This window comes from Emydura macquarii, unplaced genomic scaffold (assembly GCF_026122565.2).
Source record: "Emydura macquarii macquarii isolate MOO-44397 ecotype Brisbane River unplaced genomic scaffold, CSIRO-AGI_Emac_v2 contig_1263, whole genome shotgun sequence".
Classification (NCBI taxonomy): Eukaryota; Metazoa; Chordata; order Testudines; family Chelidae; genus Emydura; species Emydura macquarii.
Genome location: NW_027131400.1, coordinates 9,633,872 through 9,651,085, shown reverse-complemented (window position 1 = coordinate 9,651,085; position 17,214 = coordinate 9,633,872). Strand labels below are relative to the sequence as shown.

Below are 17,214 nucleotides of genomic sequence, written 5' to 3'. Positions count from 1 at the left end.
TAGTACTATTCAAACATGAAACATTTAAGGAACGTTCATATGTGTATTTCTTTGTTTGAGCTGCCAGTTCTTACATGGTGTCTGGTTATATTTATTATCTGAAGTGTACAGCACACTGGTAACTCCGATCCTCAGTATTCTTGCTTATATTTTTAATCCAGATAAATGGAATCAGCGAGATCACTTTTTACCCCAGGAAAGAGCTGGTCAAGAAAAGTAGACATACAATGTAGTTCCACTAAACTTAATTTAGAACAAATGTGGATATGGTGAATATGTTTGGTGACAGATATGCACAGTAAAATGAAATGGATGAAGAAACACTGTTTCATAAATGTTCGTGATATAGTAATAAGTTAGAGTACTTTGTTTATATTTTACTCAGAGCAGTCATTTTTAACACGTGTGGTCTGAATTGGCAGTTTGTCTCTAGTTTGCAACAAAGAATTAAATCAAAGCTACTAGGCAAGTCAAAATGTGGAATCTATTGAATTAGTAAAAATAAAAGTGCATATGAAATGGTATCTTTCACAGTAGCTTCAAACAATTGCTGAGCTTGTTCTGTAACTATCAACCTTCTCTTCTGGATATTTTTCCCTCCTGGACGATTGTAAATGTTTGTCCTGTTTTGCTGTCTGCACATGTGCAGATATCCAGATGATTAAGACACATTATTTTCTTCTCTCCCCTGTTGCTCTTCCTTTTTTTGGAATGTAAATAATTAACACACTGTAATATGACAGCTTTTGGGTTACACATGCTTGTGATGAAGTGTAGGGGGGATATGCATGGAAAGTTATCTATCTGAAAAAAGTATGGACCGTCTTAAAAAATACATTAATACGACATTATGCTTGTATCATTATGCCCTCAGAAATGAAAATTAAGATTGAATGCTGTCTCTCATTTTGCTTCTCCATGCACAGCTCATCACAATAGTTTCTAACTATGTATTCAGTAGTATTTCTCAAATACAAGATAATAAAAAGTTGCTGCAACAGTTACTTAGTGCATTTTTTAAAAGACAGTAAATGCATAAATTAAGGTCCCTACAGCAATGTTACTTCAGCTTCATAAGTACCATTTTCTCTTGTTTTTGTGTTGCTTAATATTTCAGTTTTTTGAATATGCACTTTAAACATTAACAAGAGGTGCAGAATTGCGGAATTAATATTGCTGTAATTCCATAACTTTTTTCCTATCTTTCAACAGAGCAATTTTTTATCCTTGCATAAATGTAGTTTGTTTGTTTTTTTTAAAAATAGTTGTGTGTTGCTTAGAATCAAGTTATTTCATTCAACAAGCAAAGAAGAGTTCTGACACTGAGAGAGGAAATGAACAGCTGATCAGAAGGCTTGTTATTTGTCTTTCCTGTATACTTATAATTTGTGATTTCCCAATTGAGAAATTCTTCAAAGCCGAAAAAGTTGAGATGTTTTTACAAAGGAACTCTTCTAAAGGAAGAATCATAATATATTCTGAGGTCCTGTGTGGTTATATGGGTGCCAGGGATATTGTATTCAAACACACAGTTCTCACTGTTTCTGAAAGTCTTTCTGTATGCATTTATTTAGATTTATATTCATCCTTTAAACATAGTAATGGCAATGATGGTGAGGGTGAAAGCTGTTCAGTAATAAGGAAGGCAGGTTAAATGAAAAGACACTTTATTTTTAACCATAAATTGACCAAATCTTTACTGTTTTGAAGCAGGAGATCAGCAAAATCCCGAAGCAGAAGCCCTTATTCATCAAGACACTCAAGGTCTCGCAGCAGGCACAGGTTATCTAGGTCCAGAAGTCGTCACTCGAGTATTTCTCCTAGCACGCTGACTCTGAAAAGTAGCCTGGCTGCTGAGTTGAACAAGAACAAAAAAGCTAGAGCTGCAGAGGCAGCCAAAGCCAATGCAAAAGTTTCAAACACCTCTACGCCTACTAAGGGAAACACTGACACTGGTGTGAGTGCATCTCAAATGAACAATGTGAAGGATCTGAAGAAAATAAAAACTGAGCATATACCTTCTCCTACAAGTGGTGCAACTTTGAAAAATGACAAGGCAAAAGCAAAAGTCTCTCTTCAGGAGACAAAGGTGGAAAATAACTTGATTGTAGATAAAGTCACTAAACAGAAAGCTGCAGCGGTAAAAGAGAATAAATCAACTGCTGTAAAACAGCAACCAGTCACTGTAAAAGAGAAAAACAAACCACTTACACCAAGTGTAAAAGCTAAGGAAAAAGATAGAAATGTTGCACTACTAACCTCCACGCTGCCACCCTTGCCTTTCCCTCCCATGCTGCCTGAAGATAAAGATACTGACAGGTGAGTAATTACAGATTCATGTATATTTTTAAAGAAAGAAAAACATGCACAATTCCATAGGCCAGATCAAAAGCTGCAGCTTTAGGCAGTTTGTTCCTGTTCTTCAGTTGTTTGATTTAAGATGGTGGTTATTAGGACTTACGGGGGCAGAGACATTATTTATAAGTACAAATAATTTGCTTGTGTATTGCAGAAGTTGAATTGAGATTGGGGAAGGGTTTGTTCTAAGATAACTGTCAATAAAAGTTCTATTGGAGCAGGACTAGCTGAAAATTAGATGGATTGAAAAGCATTTACAAAAAAATGCACACATACAAAAAGGATTTAAGATCTCAAATCAGCTGTGTATAACTTTGGCTACATACAACTAGACTTATGGAAAAATGTATTTGGTAATAATTGAAAAGTAGTTCCTCCATAATTTACTTGCCAGGGCTTTGAGTTCAGGGTTCATTTTTCCCCTCTGATAGTAAGGGCACTAACCCCTACAGCATTGTAATGAATGTAACTCCCTATTCTTTTAAGGGGATAGCAACATTGTAAGTGCTTGGAATAGTAAGGCATATCTTTGAGCACTGGTTTTAGAAAGTAAAGCACCTTGCAGTTTGTTTTTGAAGTCTATATGAGCTACAAAAATATTTTGTCTATAATGAAGTATTTATAGGTCCCAAACACTTTATGGAATCTAGACCACATTAGACTTTTTTTTAGCCCTAAGATAGAAACCTATCAGTATTAGAAAATAACTGTTAAATTGTAACTTGTTGCTCTTTTTTCTCTTATTTTTTTGGCAATATTAAGTCTTGGGAGGGTATTACCAATACCACACACTCATAAGCTATATGTGGTTAGAATGTTAGGGTTTTCAGTCTGTGCTTAGCTTGTAAACTAAGGAATTAAAAAATTAGCAAAAAAAAAAAAAAAAAAAAAAGAGAGAAAAGAAAAGGAAAAAAAGTCAACTTGTGAAGGCATCCTCCTTAACATTCCCAGCATTGAAGCTGGAGTGATAACATGATTTAAAGATACTAAACAACTGTGTAAAGGTAGTACTTTGACTTAAGTCACTAGAGAGAAGCACAAAACTTTATGTAGTATTGTAATCTTTCAAATTTAGCAGTGTTTACACTTGTTTGGTCTGCTTTTCTTTACCATTTTCAAATATGAAGTAGCAGCCCATATGTGTCTTACCTGTAAATAAGTTACTAGGAATTCAGACTTAAATGTTTCTCATTATTAAATTGCTGCATAAATACAGAAATCACAAGGTGTGACACAAGGTGTTAAAGTACAAAGATTGTCAAGGAAATACAATTGAAGTATCTGACAAACTGTTGTAGTGTAAGAAAGAAATGGTTTCTTTTCCTCAGAAGTGCCAGCAGAAATCAATCCATTCCTCAAAAGCTATGGATTTGTCGAGAGAACATAGGAATGTATGGCTCCATCATACTCCCTTTAAAGACAGTGGCAAAACTGCCTTTTGCTTTCATGAGAAAAAGGCTCATGACCACAAATAACACTGGTCTAGAGCAGAAAGGAAGGCAAAAAATAACCCCCCCAAAAGGACTTGATCAGTTGTGCAGCATTTATTTGTTTTGATTTGAAAAAAGAAATTGCTACCTGATGCCAGTTGATAAAGAGCTTCTGCCTGAGATAGAATGCTTAATATGCATTGTAATTTATCCTAACCAATTTAATTTCAGATAATAAATTTTTAATCAGAAATAATGGAGTTACCAATCTGAAAATTGGGGAGGGGCATGTGTGTACAATATATTGCAAACTGGATTTTAGAAAATAGTTCTACTAATTGATTTTATCTTTGTAAATTGATAAAATTCTAGTAGATATGCAAATATTGTGCACTTTGACTACATTACCAGTCTGGAAATGATTATACCTTGTTGTATCAGAGATCTTGTTGAAACTCAAAGGAAAAATACCTGGACTTAAACATCTAATAGTCTAGGAGGACTTCAGGTCCAAATATTTTTAAGGATGCTGTCAACTCAAAATTTAAGTCAGTTTTTGTTTTTTGAAAAAAAGCTTTGACTCCCTTTAGCAATTTTGTCACTTTTATAGTAACATTTTCCCTATTTAAACATGTTCTTTTCCCTGTTATATGAGAGACTAACAGGAAATTGACTATATACAAAATGCTATCAAATATGCAAAGTAAAATAGAGGGCAGGGGAGTTTTCCTTTCTTTCATTTGCAGTAATTTGAGATGTTACCCACTATTGTTACTTGTAATGTATTCATATAGCCATATGATCTCTTAAAAGTTGATATTCTGGTGGCTCAAATGGTAACTAATACTCTGCAGCAATGGTAGATTCCATAAAATACGAAAGAGGTAAATATAGAAATCAACACTGGAAGAAGTCAACACGCAGAGTAACCATAAGAAAAGTGAAACTATTATATTAATAGAGTAAAGAATTGCAGCAAAATGCCATACAAAATTTATCGTATTTAAAGAAAAAAATGTAACTACTGTGCTTTATAGGTGGGCAGGAAGGAAAGTAGAATGACCAGGTTAGTGAAGTGCAGCTACTGAGAATTTGTGTAGTCACTGAAAAAAGGGAAAGAAACCTCCAGTTTAGACATTACAGCTCTCCTCATTGGGACTGATGTAATTTTTTGAGGTGCTGAGGTTCCATGGTAATGGGTTCCATATAAATATCAAGGTAGTTAAATCCTAAACAAATCAATCTTATGCTTCTCTAATTGATTTTCTCAATGATAAACAAAACAAAATTCTTTAATCACAGTGTAGACCTCAATAAATCTTTCCATAGAAGTTAGGAAGGTGATAAATATAAGGGCCGCATCTTTTCATTTTGTGTCTAGTTGTTTTTCCTCTTTCTGTATTGGTGGGCAGTGAAGACCTACTTACAACCAACAAAGCAAAGCCAGTCTTGTAGAGAATACAGTTCAAATTCCTGACTTAACATTTTCTTCTTGTTTTAAGATACATGGCTTAAAGTGACATTATCAAGACATTTAGACCTATATTTAGAACAAAACAAAATTAACCCATTATGAATGATGATGTAGTTTTAGAAAAATCAGTGAAAATAGCATTTTTAAAGGTACAGTCACAAACAAGCTAAACATTCCCAACCAGTATGAGGAAACCCACGCACATTTTGCTGGTCCATGAGTATCAGTGATACTACACAAAATTAAACTGATCTATCTAGTTTTATTGTTCAAACTGGATGAAATAAATAAAGTAAACAGAGCATAAATATTTAAAGTTTATTTTATTCCATAGTATAGAATTAAGCTTGTTTTTGTGTGTAACATACATAAACATTCTATAACATTTTCTAAGAACATTGGAAGGGAAGGAGCCTCCTGGGTCATTGAGACCAGCCTTCTGCTATTGCAAGAAACCACATCATATAATTAATTTCATGAACTTATCAAGCTCCATTTTAAAACCAGTTAGGTTTCTTACCTGTAGTATTTTTATTAGGAGGCAATTCCAGAGCCTTATGCCTCTGGTGGCTAGAAACCTTCTTTCCACTGTTATTGTTTTCACTTTCCATAAAATAAGACAACACACTTAAATTTCAGATCTGCTGTTTAGAAAAATGTTTGATTCAAACTACAAAATGGAACTGACAGGGAAAGATGAACAGACTATTTTGGTCCAGTAACATTCCCAGGATAAGTATTACACTAGATTTAGAAGCAAATGAAGCAAAGTAGCAGAAGGAACACAGTAAGGGAGAGTATGAAAAGGCATAACTGGACGAGGGAGAATATGATTGAAGGTTTTATATTAGATTCTGTTTATATTATTTCAGTAGACCAATTTTGTTTTCAAACTGCTATCAGTGCAGTTTGAAAACTTTGAAGAATAGTGAGGCCTCCACATAAGGTCTGTATTAAATCAGTGTCAGAATGATTATTTGTAGACCAGTTTTGCCAGTGAAATATTGTAGTAACTGAAAAGTTCCACTGTTACAATGAGAAAAGTTGCCATAGTGTACTGTATTTTTAGAGAGCTTATTTTTAAAAATATGCTAACGAATAGCAGAGAGTCAGTGACAGTCATATGGAGCAGCAAGGTGTATGGGGCCATGTGGAGCATGGAGTTAAACTCCCTGCCTCCATGAATGTGCTAATATGCTTCTTGTGCTTTAGATTTTTTAATGGAATTAAAAGGAAAAAAAAAAAAAGATTTTGCTCTTCTAATTGTGCCTTTTATACAAGGCTCTCAAAACACTGTAATAAGATGAGTAAGTATTATCCTCTTTTTACAGATAGGGAAAATAGTAAAATAGTAAGCTAATTAAATTGCATGAGCTCACACGTGAAGTGTGTGGCAGAGACTTAACCCAGGTTTCCTGACTACCAGTTATCTTTCCTGGCCTCTAATGCATGCTGTCTTGACTAACTTTAACATTCACCAGGAAAAACTTAAAGGTATTTCCACATCTGAGGTAGAAGCCAAACTCAAACAGCTTAATGGGACTAAGCGGGGGTGCGGATAATCTCCATCCAAGAATATTAAAGGAACTAGCACATGAAATTACAAAGCCATTAGCAAGGATTTTTAATAAATCTGTAAACTCAGGGGCTGTACCGTATGACTGGAGCATTGCTAACATAGTTCCTATTTTTAAGAAAGGAAAAAAAAGTGATCCAGGTAACTACAAGCCTGTTAGTTTGACCTGAGTAATATGCAAGATCTTGGAAAACATTTTGAAAGAGAAAGTAGTTAAGGCATCGAGGTTAACGGTAATTGGGATAAAATACAACATGGCTTTACAAAAGGTAGATAGTGCCAGACCAACCTGATCTCCCTTTTTCAGACAATAACAGATTTTTTAGACAGAGGGAATGCAGTGGATCTAATTTACCTAGAATTCAGTAAGGCATTTGATATGCTTCCGCATGGGGAATTATTAGTTAAATTGGAAAAGATGGGGATTAATATGAAAATTGAAAGGTGGATAAAGAACTGGTTAAAGGGGAGACTACAATGGGTCACACTGAAAGGTGAACTGTCAGGCTGGACGGAGGTTACTAGTGAAGTTTCTCAGGGATTGGTCTTGGGACCAGTCTTATTTAACCTTTTTATTACTGACCTTGGCACAAAAAGTGAGAATGTGCTAATAAAGTTTGTGGATGACAAAAAGTTGGGAGGTATTGCCAATACACAGAAGCATCAGGATATCATACAGGAAGATCTGGATGACCTTGTAAAGTGGATTAATAGAAATAGGATGAAATTTAATAGTGGAAAGTGCAAGGTCATGAATTTAGGGACTAAGAACAAGAATTTCTGCTATAAGTTGGGGACGCATCAGTTGGAAGTGACGGAGGAGAAACACCTGGGTGTATTGGTTGATCACAGGATGATTATGAGCCGCCAATGTGATGTGGCCGTGAAAAAAGCTAATGCGGTCCTTGGATGCATCAGATAAAGTATTTCCAATAGTGATAGGGAGGTGTTAGTACCATTATACAAAGTGCTGGTGAGATCTTATGTGGAATACTGTGTGCAATTCTGGTCCTCCGTGTTTAAGAAAGATGAATTCAAACCTGAACAGGTGAAGAAAAGGGCTACTAGGATAATGCGCAGAATGGAAAACCTGCCTTACAAGAGGAGACTCAGAGCTTGGCTTGTTTAGCCTAACCAAAAGAAGGTTGAGGGGAGATATGATTGCTCTCTATAAATACATCAGAGGGATAAATACTAGGGAAGAAGAGGAATTATTTAAGTTCAGCGCCAATGTGGACACAAGAACTAATGGATATAAACTGGCCATCAGAAAGTTTAGACTTGAAATTAGATGCAGGTTTCTAACCATCAGAGGAGTGAAGTTCTGGAATAGCCTTTCAAGGGGAGCAGTGGGGGCAGAAAACCTAGCTGGCTTCAAAACTGAGCTTGATACATTTACGGAGGGGATGGTATGATGGGACAGTCTAGTTTGGCAATTGACTGATCGTTGACAAAGCAGTGGTAGATATGCCAGTGGCTTGTGAATGGATGTTAGATGGGGAGGGTTCTGAGTTATTACAGAGAATTCTTTCTTGGGTGTCTGGCTGGTGAGTCTTGCCCATATGGTTCAGGGTTTAACTGATCACCATGTTTGGGGTCGGGAAGGAATTTTCCCACAGGGCAGCTTGGCAAAGACTCTGGGCGTTTTTCCCCTTCCTCTGCAGCATGGGGCACAGCTCAATTGCTGGTGGATTCTCTGTACCTTAAAGTCTTTAAACCATGATTTGAGGATTTTAATAACTCAGTCATAGGTTAGAGGTTTATTACAGGAGTGGGTGGGTGAGGTTCTGTGGCCTGCATTGTGCAGGAGGTCAGACTAGATGATCATATTGGTCCTTTCTGATCTTAGAGTCTGAGTATTCTTCATCTTAGTTCACAGCTTTTACAGCAACTCAGCAGTCAGTTGTATAGTTTAGTAGTCACATGTGAAACATAAACAAATGTCGTAGGGACTATAAAAGCAGAGACTGCTGCAACAGCAGAGTATATGAAATATCACCCATAGTGAATTCCACTTAGATCTCACCTCCATTAGGTTTTAGTCACAAAACTGAAAAGAATTTTAGTCCATTTTAGTTGATTCTGCTTATCTTTATAGTTTGCAAGGGAATCTTTCAGTGAAAGCAGTTAAAAAAGAAGTGGAGAAGAAACTCCGTCATCTGCTTGCAGACTTGCCGCTCCCACCAGAGTTGCCTGGAGGAGATGATTTATCCAAAAGTCCTGAAGAAAAGAAACCATCAGTGCAGTCACATAGCAAAAGGAGGCCTAAGTATGTTTACTACTTCCTTTTAAAAACAAACCAGTAACAGCATGTAAAACGAAGTGATACACAAGTTTCTTCAAAATATATACCTTTTTAATATATATAATTTCCTTGGCTTTTTCTAATTATTCAACATAGGAAGTACTGGAAATGAGTTAATGCCTGCAGCAAAGCTTGAATCAAGATACATTGGTTTACTTCCATTTAGTGCTAGTCAAGCCTGTTTTTTAACCAGTAAATGACTCATGACAATGTTTTGTTTCTAAGAGTCTTCTAGACAGGCAAGGCAGTCCCTAGCTGCACTGGCATCGTATGAGAAGATGGAATTTTGGACTCCTGTCCACCATTTCCCTATTTGTCTCATTTGCACTAAGTTTCTCTGAACCCTATTCCCTTATTTATGCCATCCTTCTGCTTTGCTGTGTGCAGCAATGATGAGGGACCAAATAAGCAGAAACTGCAGACAGAGAGGAGTGGTTTGGGATAGGCCTGTTGGTGAGTAACTGTGAAGGTCCTCTTTAGATGTGGAACTGAAAGTGCCTACTCAACCCATGTTTAAGACAAGACTGTTCCTTGGTTTTATATCCTCTTGGTTGCACACCCTCCTTTAAAGCACCACATTAAAAATCTTCCCTTGAAATTCATTGTTGCTGAAACTGTCCAGAAAGGGATTAATATGTAAGGTTAGATGCTGATCCTTTCTTTACACCCATTCATTTTTTCCTAATGAGGTTGCTGCATCTGTAACCCTTTGAAGAAAGTACATATTGAATGAGATATCTTGCATGCTAGTTAAATGTACTAACCATTAGATAGGCATCTTTTAATAAATTAGTGAAGTGTGTGTGTTGTTTTGGGTGAACAGACTACAGAAACTAAAGTAAAATATGGCTCAAAATGTATTTTTTTCTCAGACCAAATAATTTACTTTTTTAATAGATTTCAGTGGAAACCATTTTTAAACAAATAAACATTCCTTTGTGGTGTTTGCAATGCAGACATTGCAGTTTTGTGTTAGGGCAGAAGAAATTACCAAGTGAAATTGACTTTAGAAACTACAAATGAAACTGAAACTAACTAACTTTCTCTGTGTCCACTCTGAGAGAAATTAAAAGAACATAAATGCTAAAAGTTGGATTCATTAAGTTGTTACAGATCTTATTTTCTAAGAAGTTGTTAATATGAAAAGGATTATTTTTTACCAATAACTTGTTCTCAACATTTTGATAATTTTATGAGTATATTCTTAGCGTTAATTATTTTTATTTAATAGAATATGTGGACCACGCCATGGTGAAACAAAGGAAAAAGACATTGACTGGGGAAAACGCTGCGTGGATAAATTTGATATCATTGGGATTATTGGAGAAGGCACTTATGGGCAAGTTTACAAAGCCAGGGATAAGGATACGGGTAAGATATATATAATGAATGAGTTCTGTTAATTACAGAATTGCCATATTATATGGATTTAATTTGGTATATTTTGTGAAGTTCTTACACTTTTCTGCCCTTCTTACCTTGGAAAAGTCTTCATTATGTTGGGTTTTGATGCTTGTGGTTCTCTATAGTAGTAATAATTTCACTGTGCTGCTTAAAATTGTGTACTGCAGGTTATTGCTAGAAGCAATAGGGTAGGTATTTTTGGCCAATTTCCTACTTCAGCATTCGTTTCTTAAAGATAATTAAAGTGGGAAAGAAAAGAGAGAGGCACAGCAATAATGCTTTTAGGACTTGTTGAAGGAAGAAGCTATTGAACAAAGGGTATATTCTGGAACTTTTCAATTTTTCCTCCTCTAGCTACTATCCAAAATTGTATGAAGGGAGAGGGTCTCCTGTACAATGACACCCTGAAATGTGATCTCTTAAGTTGCTTTTCCTATAGTATATCAGATAATTCTCATTTACAGCATAATAGTTTAATTAAAGCTGAAATATTGCAAAACCTATAACTGCCTATTTGTTTTATGGCTTTCTCGGAACACCAACCTCTGGAGTATCAAGAACATTTTGGTCAGCACGTTTTTAACAAGCAGTGTTTTGAGATTGTTTCCTGATGTATCTTATTTTATTTTCTTATTTGCTTGATCATCTTTACATTAGTAGTATTAGCTACATTATAAATATGCTAGAATGTATTGCTTATCAAAAGGAAAAAAGATACAAGAGAGAATCTTACTCTATTTCCCAACCTCAGATGTCCTGTAATATGGGCCTTTAAATGTAGAGATGGTATTGAATCTCACTCTTGTGTATGGGCTTTACTGAGTGGAAACCCAAGGAGGCAGATCAGATTGTAGACAAGAGAGAAGGACGAAGGCCATATAGTAGTTATGAGACAGTTGTTTTCTAGTTTCACTTCTGCAAGATTTGATGTCTGAATATTTTCTTAACATGGACCTGATTTTACTTTTTACTTTTTTTTTTCAGTGCAGGTGCATGCACTGGAACATGAATGATTGACATCTTTTTTTAAATTTTGTAATTTAAAAAATGTGTTGAGTGATAGAAAAATCTGAACTTAATTTGAGTGCTATCCCTTAATGTTTTTATATTTAAACCTTCTCATAGGAGAAATGGTGGCACTAAAGAAAGTACGGCTAGATAATGAAAAGGAAGGTTTTCCAATTACAGCTATTCGGGAGATTAAGATTCTTCGACAGCTTAACCACCAAAGCATTATCAACATGAAGGAAATAGTGACAGATAAGGAAGATGCTTTAGACTTCAAGAAGGATAAAGGTATGTAAACGTACACAGGGTAACTACTCTGCAGTCCCATTCTTAAAGCAAATATTAATTCAGTATTTCAAGTGGAGGTTTTACTTAAAAACTGCACTTAGAGATAGTTATCTTCCAACAGGAAGCTGTAATGTGACTTGTTTCCTGTGCCAAGCCCTTTATTTAACAAACACAGAAAAAACATTGCTTTTAGGAATATTACAGTAAACCTTCTCCAAACAGGATAAATGTGACTTTGTTTTACACTAGAACAGGTGGGAAGATACTTGTTATATGTAGGTTAAGCAGGATAACAGACAATGGGAAGCTATCATTTTGGAGCTCTTCATTTAGACTCCATTGCGCTCATTTTGTTTTCTCTTGCTTCATTGGAATATTGCAGCCTCGCTCCCTTAGGGAGAACTTTTTTCCTTACAGGCCTTGGTTATTTTTGACTTCTGACTTGTGACTTCATTTTTTGGAATCGGCATGAGGGCAGAAGATGGGAAGGAGCAAATGGGCCGAATGATGTATAAATTAGCTGCCTTTGAAGGCCAAAGGACAGATGTATGAAAGTAAGATGGATTTGTTCTTGCATGTCAAAGGCCTACAAACTTTCATCTTCTCTGCTCACTCTTCTTGAGCTACAGCAACCTTCAAAGCTGAGAGCAGTAAGGCTACAGCAGGGAAATTGTGCAGAGCTGTTGTGTGCTGCTCTTTGTAAGTGTAAATCTGATGTTAGAGCTGGTCATTGCATTTTTGGAGATGTCCTTCAGGCAGTAATCTGCCAGACTGTTCTCAAACCAGTAATCCCTGGCTTGTTTGGGTCTCCCAGCAGTAGGTGGCTTCCTGTGAAAATTTTTGACTGAGAAGAGGTCACTTTAGAAAATTTGGGTGCCTGTGACACAGTGTGTCCCTCCCTAACTCTTAATGGAGAATGTTAAATAGATCAGTCTGTTCTGTGCTAATCGAGTCAGACCTGGTAAAGGAGAATTTTCTTACCACTAATTCTTGTGTGTCCCACATTCCTCTGGCGTTGATCCATATCTGTTGGTTAGTTAAGCGTCTATAAAAGATTCTGTGAAAATATGAGGTGTTTATACCAGCTACTAATTAAAGCCATTTTTTTTCTGCTCTGGAAGTACTCTGAGTGAGGAGAGAGTAAGACAAGGGAGTGGTGCTAAGCTAACTGAAAGTCTCTAAAACGAGTTTTTCAGTGGTTCCTCTCTTGCCTTCTCATCATGTTAGGAGGAGCTACTTTTCTGTTCTGTGCCAGTAGAATTCTGAATCCAGAGAAGAAATTGGTGGTAAGAAAAATTCCCTTTTTATATAGTTTTTGAATATCAAAGAATCCCAGCTTGCTCTAAAAACTAAATCAATTAACATAGTCATGTCATCCATCTTCAAAATGCAGTCTCCTTTGAAAGGAGTGTGGAAGTTGTTTTAATACAGTGCAGCAACATTGCAAAACAGATCAGGATAGGAAAAGATGACTATATTATGCAGCCAGCTGACACATCAGGTGACATTTTGTTTAGGCAGAAAGTAGTTGCCTGAATTTGGTTATGATGCCAGTGTTAAAAGCCCTATTCTTGCAAGAAGTCATGTAGGGGCACTGATTTTTATGGGTTGCCCAAAAGACTACTTCCATTAGGATTTGGTTATGACTGGTTGTGGTGAAGGGCGTGCCCCCTTTTGAACACATTTCAGCAGGTAACTTAAATTTTTCATGTGTTTTTTCTATTCAGTTGTTAATTAGATTGATTACTACTTAGCTCTTGAGAAAAATTTGTCATCATTCAGTATACTGTGCCATGTGCTACTGTTACAATCTTATTGCTGTAAGCATCTTTTTCTTCTCTCTCTGCTGTCACTAACTTATTATGCCACATCTAAAATTAGATTGTGAGCTCTTTAGGACAGAGACGGTTTCTGTTTGCACTGTAAGGTGCCTAGCACATCTTTTGGTACTATAAAATTCATGAATTCTTTTTTTTGGCTGAGCTTGTACTTGTGCTACTGATTCCTTGTTTTGTATTTGATATTCATGATAAAGAGAACTGTTTTCATCTGTTGTTAAAATACTAATGTGAATTTGGACAGCGTTACTGCGTTTCTGTGAAGTGGCTTGCACAGAATTAGTCTTACAACAACCTCTTCGTGAACAGACAGTATTGGCAAAATGATAGACAAGGCTCTCTTGCTGTTACAGGCTATGTGAAAAGAGGTAGCAGTCAAAATTTGTTTTTTGGGTTCTTTCTGTTTGCTTCTCTCTATTTCACCATGGATTATAATTTGTTATGAGATGAACGTTATTGGTGAGAAGTTGTAGCCAAATCACAGTCCTGACTGAGCAAGGAGCTAGAACAAGTACACAGTTCTGCTTCAATATTCATGATACACTACCATAAACTGTCTTTTTAACTTGGATTCTTAAGTTAAAAAATAATCATTTTAAGACCAGGTAATTCTGTTTTGATGAGAATATAATAATTTTATTTTTACATATGTATTCATCTGCCTCTTTATATCAAAATTTAACTCCACCCACTTGATATTTAAAGATTGCTTATCTATGAGTAGCCCCAACTTAGACAGCATAACCAAGGACATAGATTTGGCTGATTCTTTCTGAAAGGCCATATGGTGAAGTGGGTGAGACTTGGGTCTGCTATATCAAAGATCAGAGTTCTAGTTCCGCCTTATGTAACCTGTCAGTGGAGCATGAGGTTGTGCTCAGTAATGATTGTGAAGGGCACCAAATAAAAAACATCAGTTTAGAAGAAATCTAAAACTCGTGGTCTTCTGTTTCCAAGCGCTGATCACATTACCCCCACACAGTTGGGTTTTCAGATATGTGGAGGAGAAAGAGGAGAATACATTTTGTCTCTTGTCAGGAGGTTTAGGCCTGTGTGGCATGCTGAAAGAAAATGGTGTGTTGGTGCATGTGCATTGCTAATGGAATGTTAAGGAATTTTAATAACAGGCTTTTAGCAAGTTGTATTGAGCAAAACACAGATGGAACAGGACCATTTCAGAGCTTTTAACTTGGCCAAATCCAAATGGATTTGCATAGGAACAGCAAAAAGCACTTTTCCCCAATTCTATCCCCTTGCTAAAATTTCAGGTCCTGCTGCAAATCATTGAGTCATTAGAGTTCTTTATTATTTAAAAAAAAAAAAAAAAAAAAAAAAAGTCAAATATGTAATGGCAAGTGTTCGTCTTAATATAAGGGTTGTTGCTGCTCCACTTATAAAACATATCCTATCATCTAAATAAACCAGGTCCCAAATACAAAGCTGAAAATACTTCACTTAATATGTGCATTTCTAATATGCCAATACTTGAGAAGGAAGAATAAATGTTAGGAATCACTGGGTGAAGAAATCGTGAAAGATGATATCTGGGGCATTAGTAGGAAAAAGCTGCTCTGAGTTAGTTCAGCTTCTGGTCTGGGTCTTACTGAGGATTTGATCTATGTTCAAGGAGGAAGAAGGGAAAAAAGATTAAACTACCTTTCCTAGACAAATAGAATTGGATGACTACATATATGTATATTTCAGTGTGTGTGTGTGTGAGTGGGTGGGTGGGTGGGTGTGTTTGTGTGTGAGAGAGAGAGAGTAAATTAGAATTTCTCCACCCATTATACAACAAGAGATTTATCTATTCTTACAAGGTACTCTGCTTCTTTTCACATGTAGAAGGTAATCTTTAGGTACTTTTTAGTAGAAGAGCCTCACAGCTGCTGAATTACTGCTGTACTTCTTGTATCTGAGAGCCTCCTTTTGTTGAAGACTTTGTCTTGTGACCAACAGGCTGCAGAAACTTTGGCTGTCACAACTTCTAACTACAGTAGAAACAGATAGCTTTGACCCTGTGGGCCTTTGTGACCAACATCACCACCAGCTCTCATCTTTGTTTTGTTGGCTTCTCTTTGTGTTTACCTGCTGCAGCCTGAGGGTAGTACTGCTTATTGAAAATGTAAACCTCTACCCATGCCTCTTGACACTGAGGGCTTGTCTTCACTTACCTCCGAGATTCGGCGGCAGTCGACCGGAGTTACTCAAGCTACGCAAAAAACTTGCATAACTCTCATTGACTTCTCTGCTTCTGTTCTGTGTGCCGTCTTCACTGCACCCGCTTGAGAATGTGGGTCTTAATACGTCGATTTCTAGATCGACTGAATGGGTCTTCACTGACTGCTCAGTCAATCCAGAGAAGTCGATCTGACGGCAGCGAATTATGGGTTTTTACTTGTGTTTGGGGATGTCTGTGAAATCATCCATAAAACAGTAATATTAATAAAAATAAAATTTTATTTAAAACAGAGAATTGACAGATCCAGATTTACACTTCTTATAAGCTAAACTAGATATGACACTCTCCGCTTAGGCTCACATCCCGAGAGACGTAGTTGGCTGACCTAAGCCTCGGTCTAGACGCTGCTAGATCAGTGGAAGAATTCTTCCATCAACTTAGCTACCACCTCTGATGGGGCTGGATTTACTACAGCAATGGAAAAACCCCTTCTGTTTTCTTAAATCATTAAATATCTGACTATCAAATGGCTAACCCAGCTATACTGCTCTTCTTGGTGCATACACTTACTTTCCTTTGCTGCTGAACACAGAAGAAGTTACAGTATGGTCTTTACTAAATGTCCTTAATTTGGCTGTAATGAAATATATATTTCATCTTTTGCCATTATGGGGCCCTCCATCACAGCCCAAATGTAACAATAATTAAACCTGCGTTTTTTCATGAGATTGAGTTGAAGGGATCTCACTGGTTTGCAGAAGCCTTCAGCTGTTAGAAAAATTGTCCATGCCAAGTCTTAAACTACTATATTCTTCAGTGTGCATTTTGACATATATGTTCCTGGTTTTTGCTAATCTGTGATTGTTATAGGGTTACTGTCTCCTTGAATTAGAAAAATTCATAGCCTTTATGATCTTTCCTCATCCAGGGTTCATTAGCTTTCCATGAGTCTCTTCTTGTAATCTTGCTGAGCATTATAAACCACCAGTAGGCATGCTGATTTTGCTGCTAAACCACTTAAATTGCAAGAGGAATTAAGATTAAATAGTTGAGCAGCACAATGATATCCCAAAAGACAGCGTATCCTGGTTTGAGAGATTTTGATGAGGAAGCAGATCTGACTAATAGATTCCTTGCTTTTGGAAACTCCATTTAGAAACTAGGCTAACCTGAACCATATTGATTTCATGGTGGCAGTGGATTTATTGCTGCTGCTACTTTGGCAAGTTAGTCAGTGACTTCACTCCTGAAAGGCTTTTTACCTCTCTGTTCTGTTTTTTGACTCTCAGAACAAAGTCCCTAGGAACTTTTATGACTGGTTACTTTCTTCCAGTTATCAAGCAGTTCTGTAGTC

General features: G+C 36.5%; 1 protein-coding gene across 1 annotated transcript in view; it reads left to right on the top strand.

The window, feature by feature from the left end:
• CDK13 (cyclin dependent kinase 13) overlaps positions 1 to 17,214 on the top strand; it is an 84,457-nt gene that overhangs the window by 12,904 nt on the left and 54,339 nt on the right. Inside the window, exons 2-5 of the mRNA XM_067550394.1 lie at positions 1,714 to 2,319; positions 8,937 to 9,107; positions 10,375 to 10,514; positions 11,673 to 11,843. Of these exons, the coding sequence (XP_067406495.1) occupies positions 1,714 to 2,319; positions 8,937 to 9,107; positions 10,375 to 10,514; positions 11,673 to 11,843 (1,088 nt within the window). The remainder of the gene's footprint in view (positions 1 to 1,713; positions 2,320 to 8,936; positions 9,108 to 10,374; positions 10,515 to 11,672; positions 11,844 to 17,214) is intronic.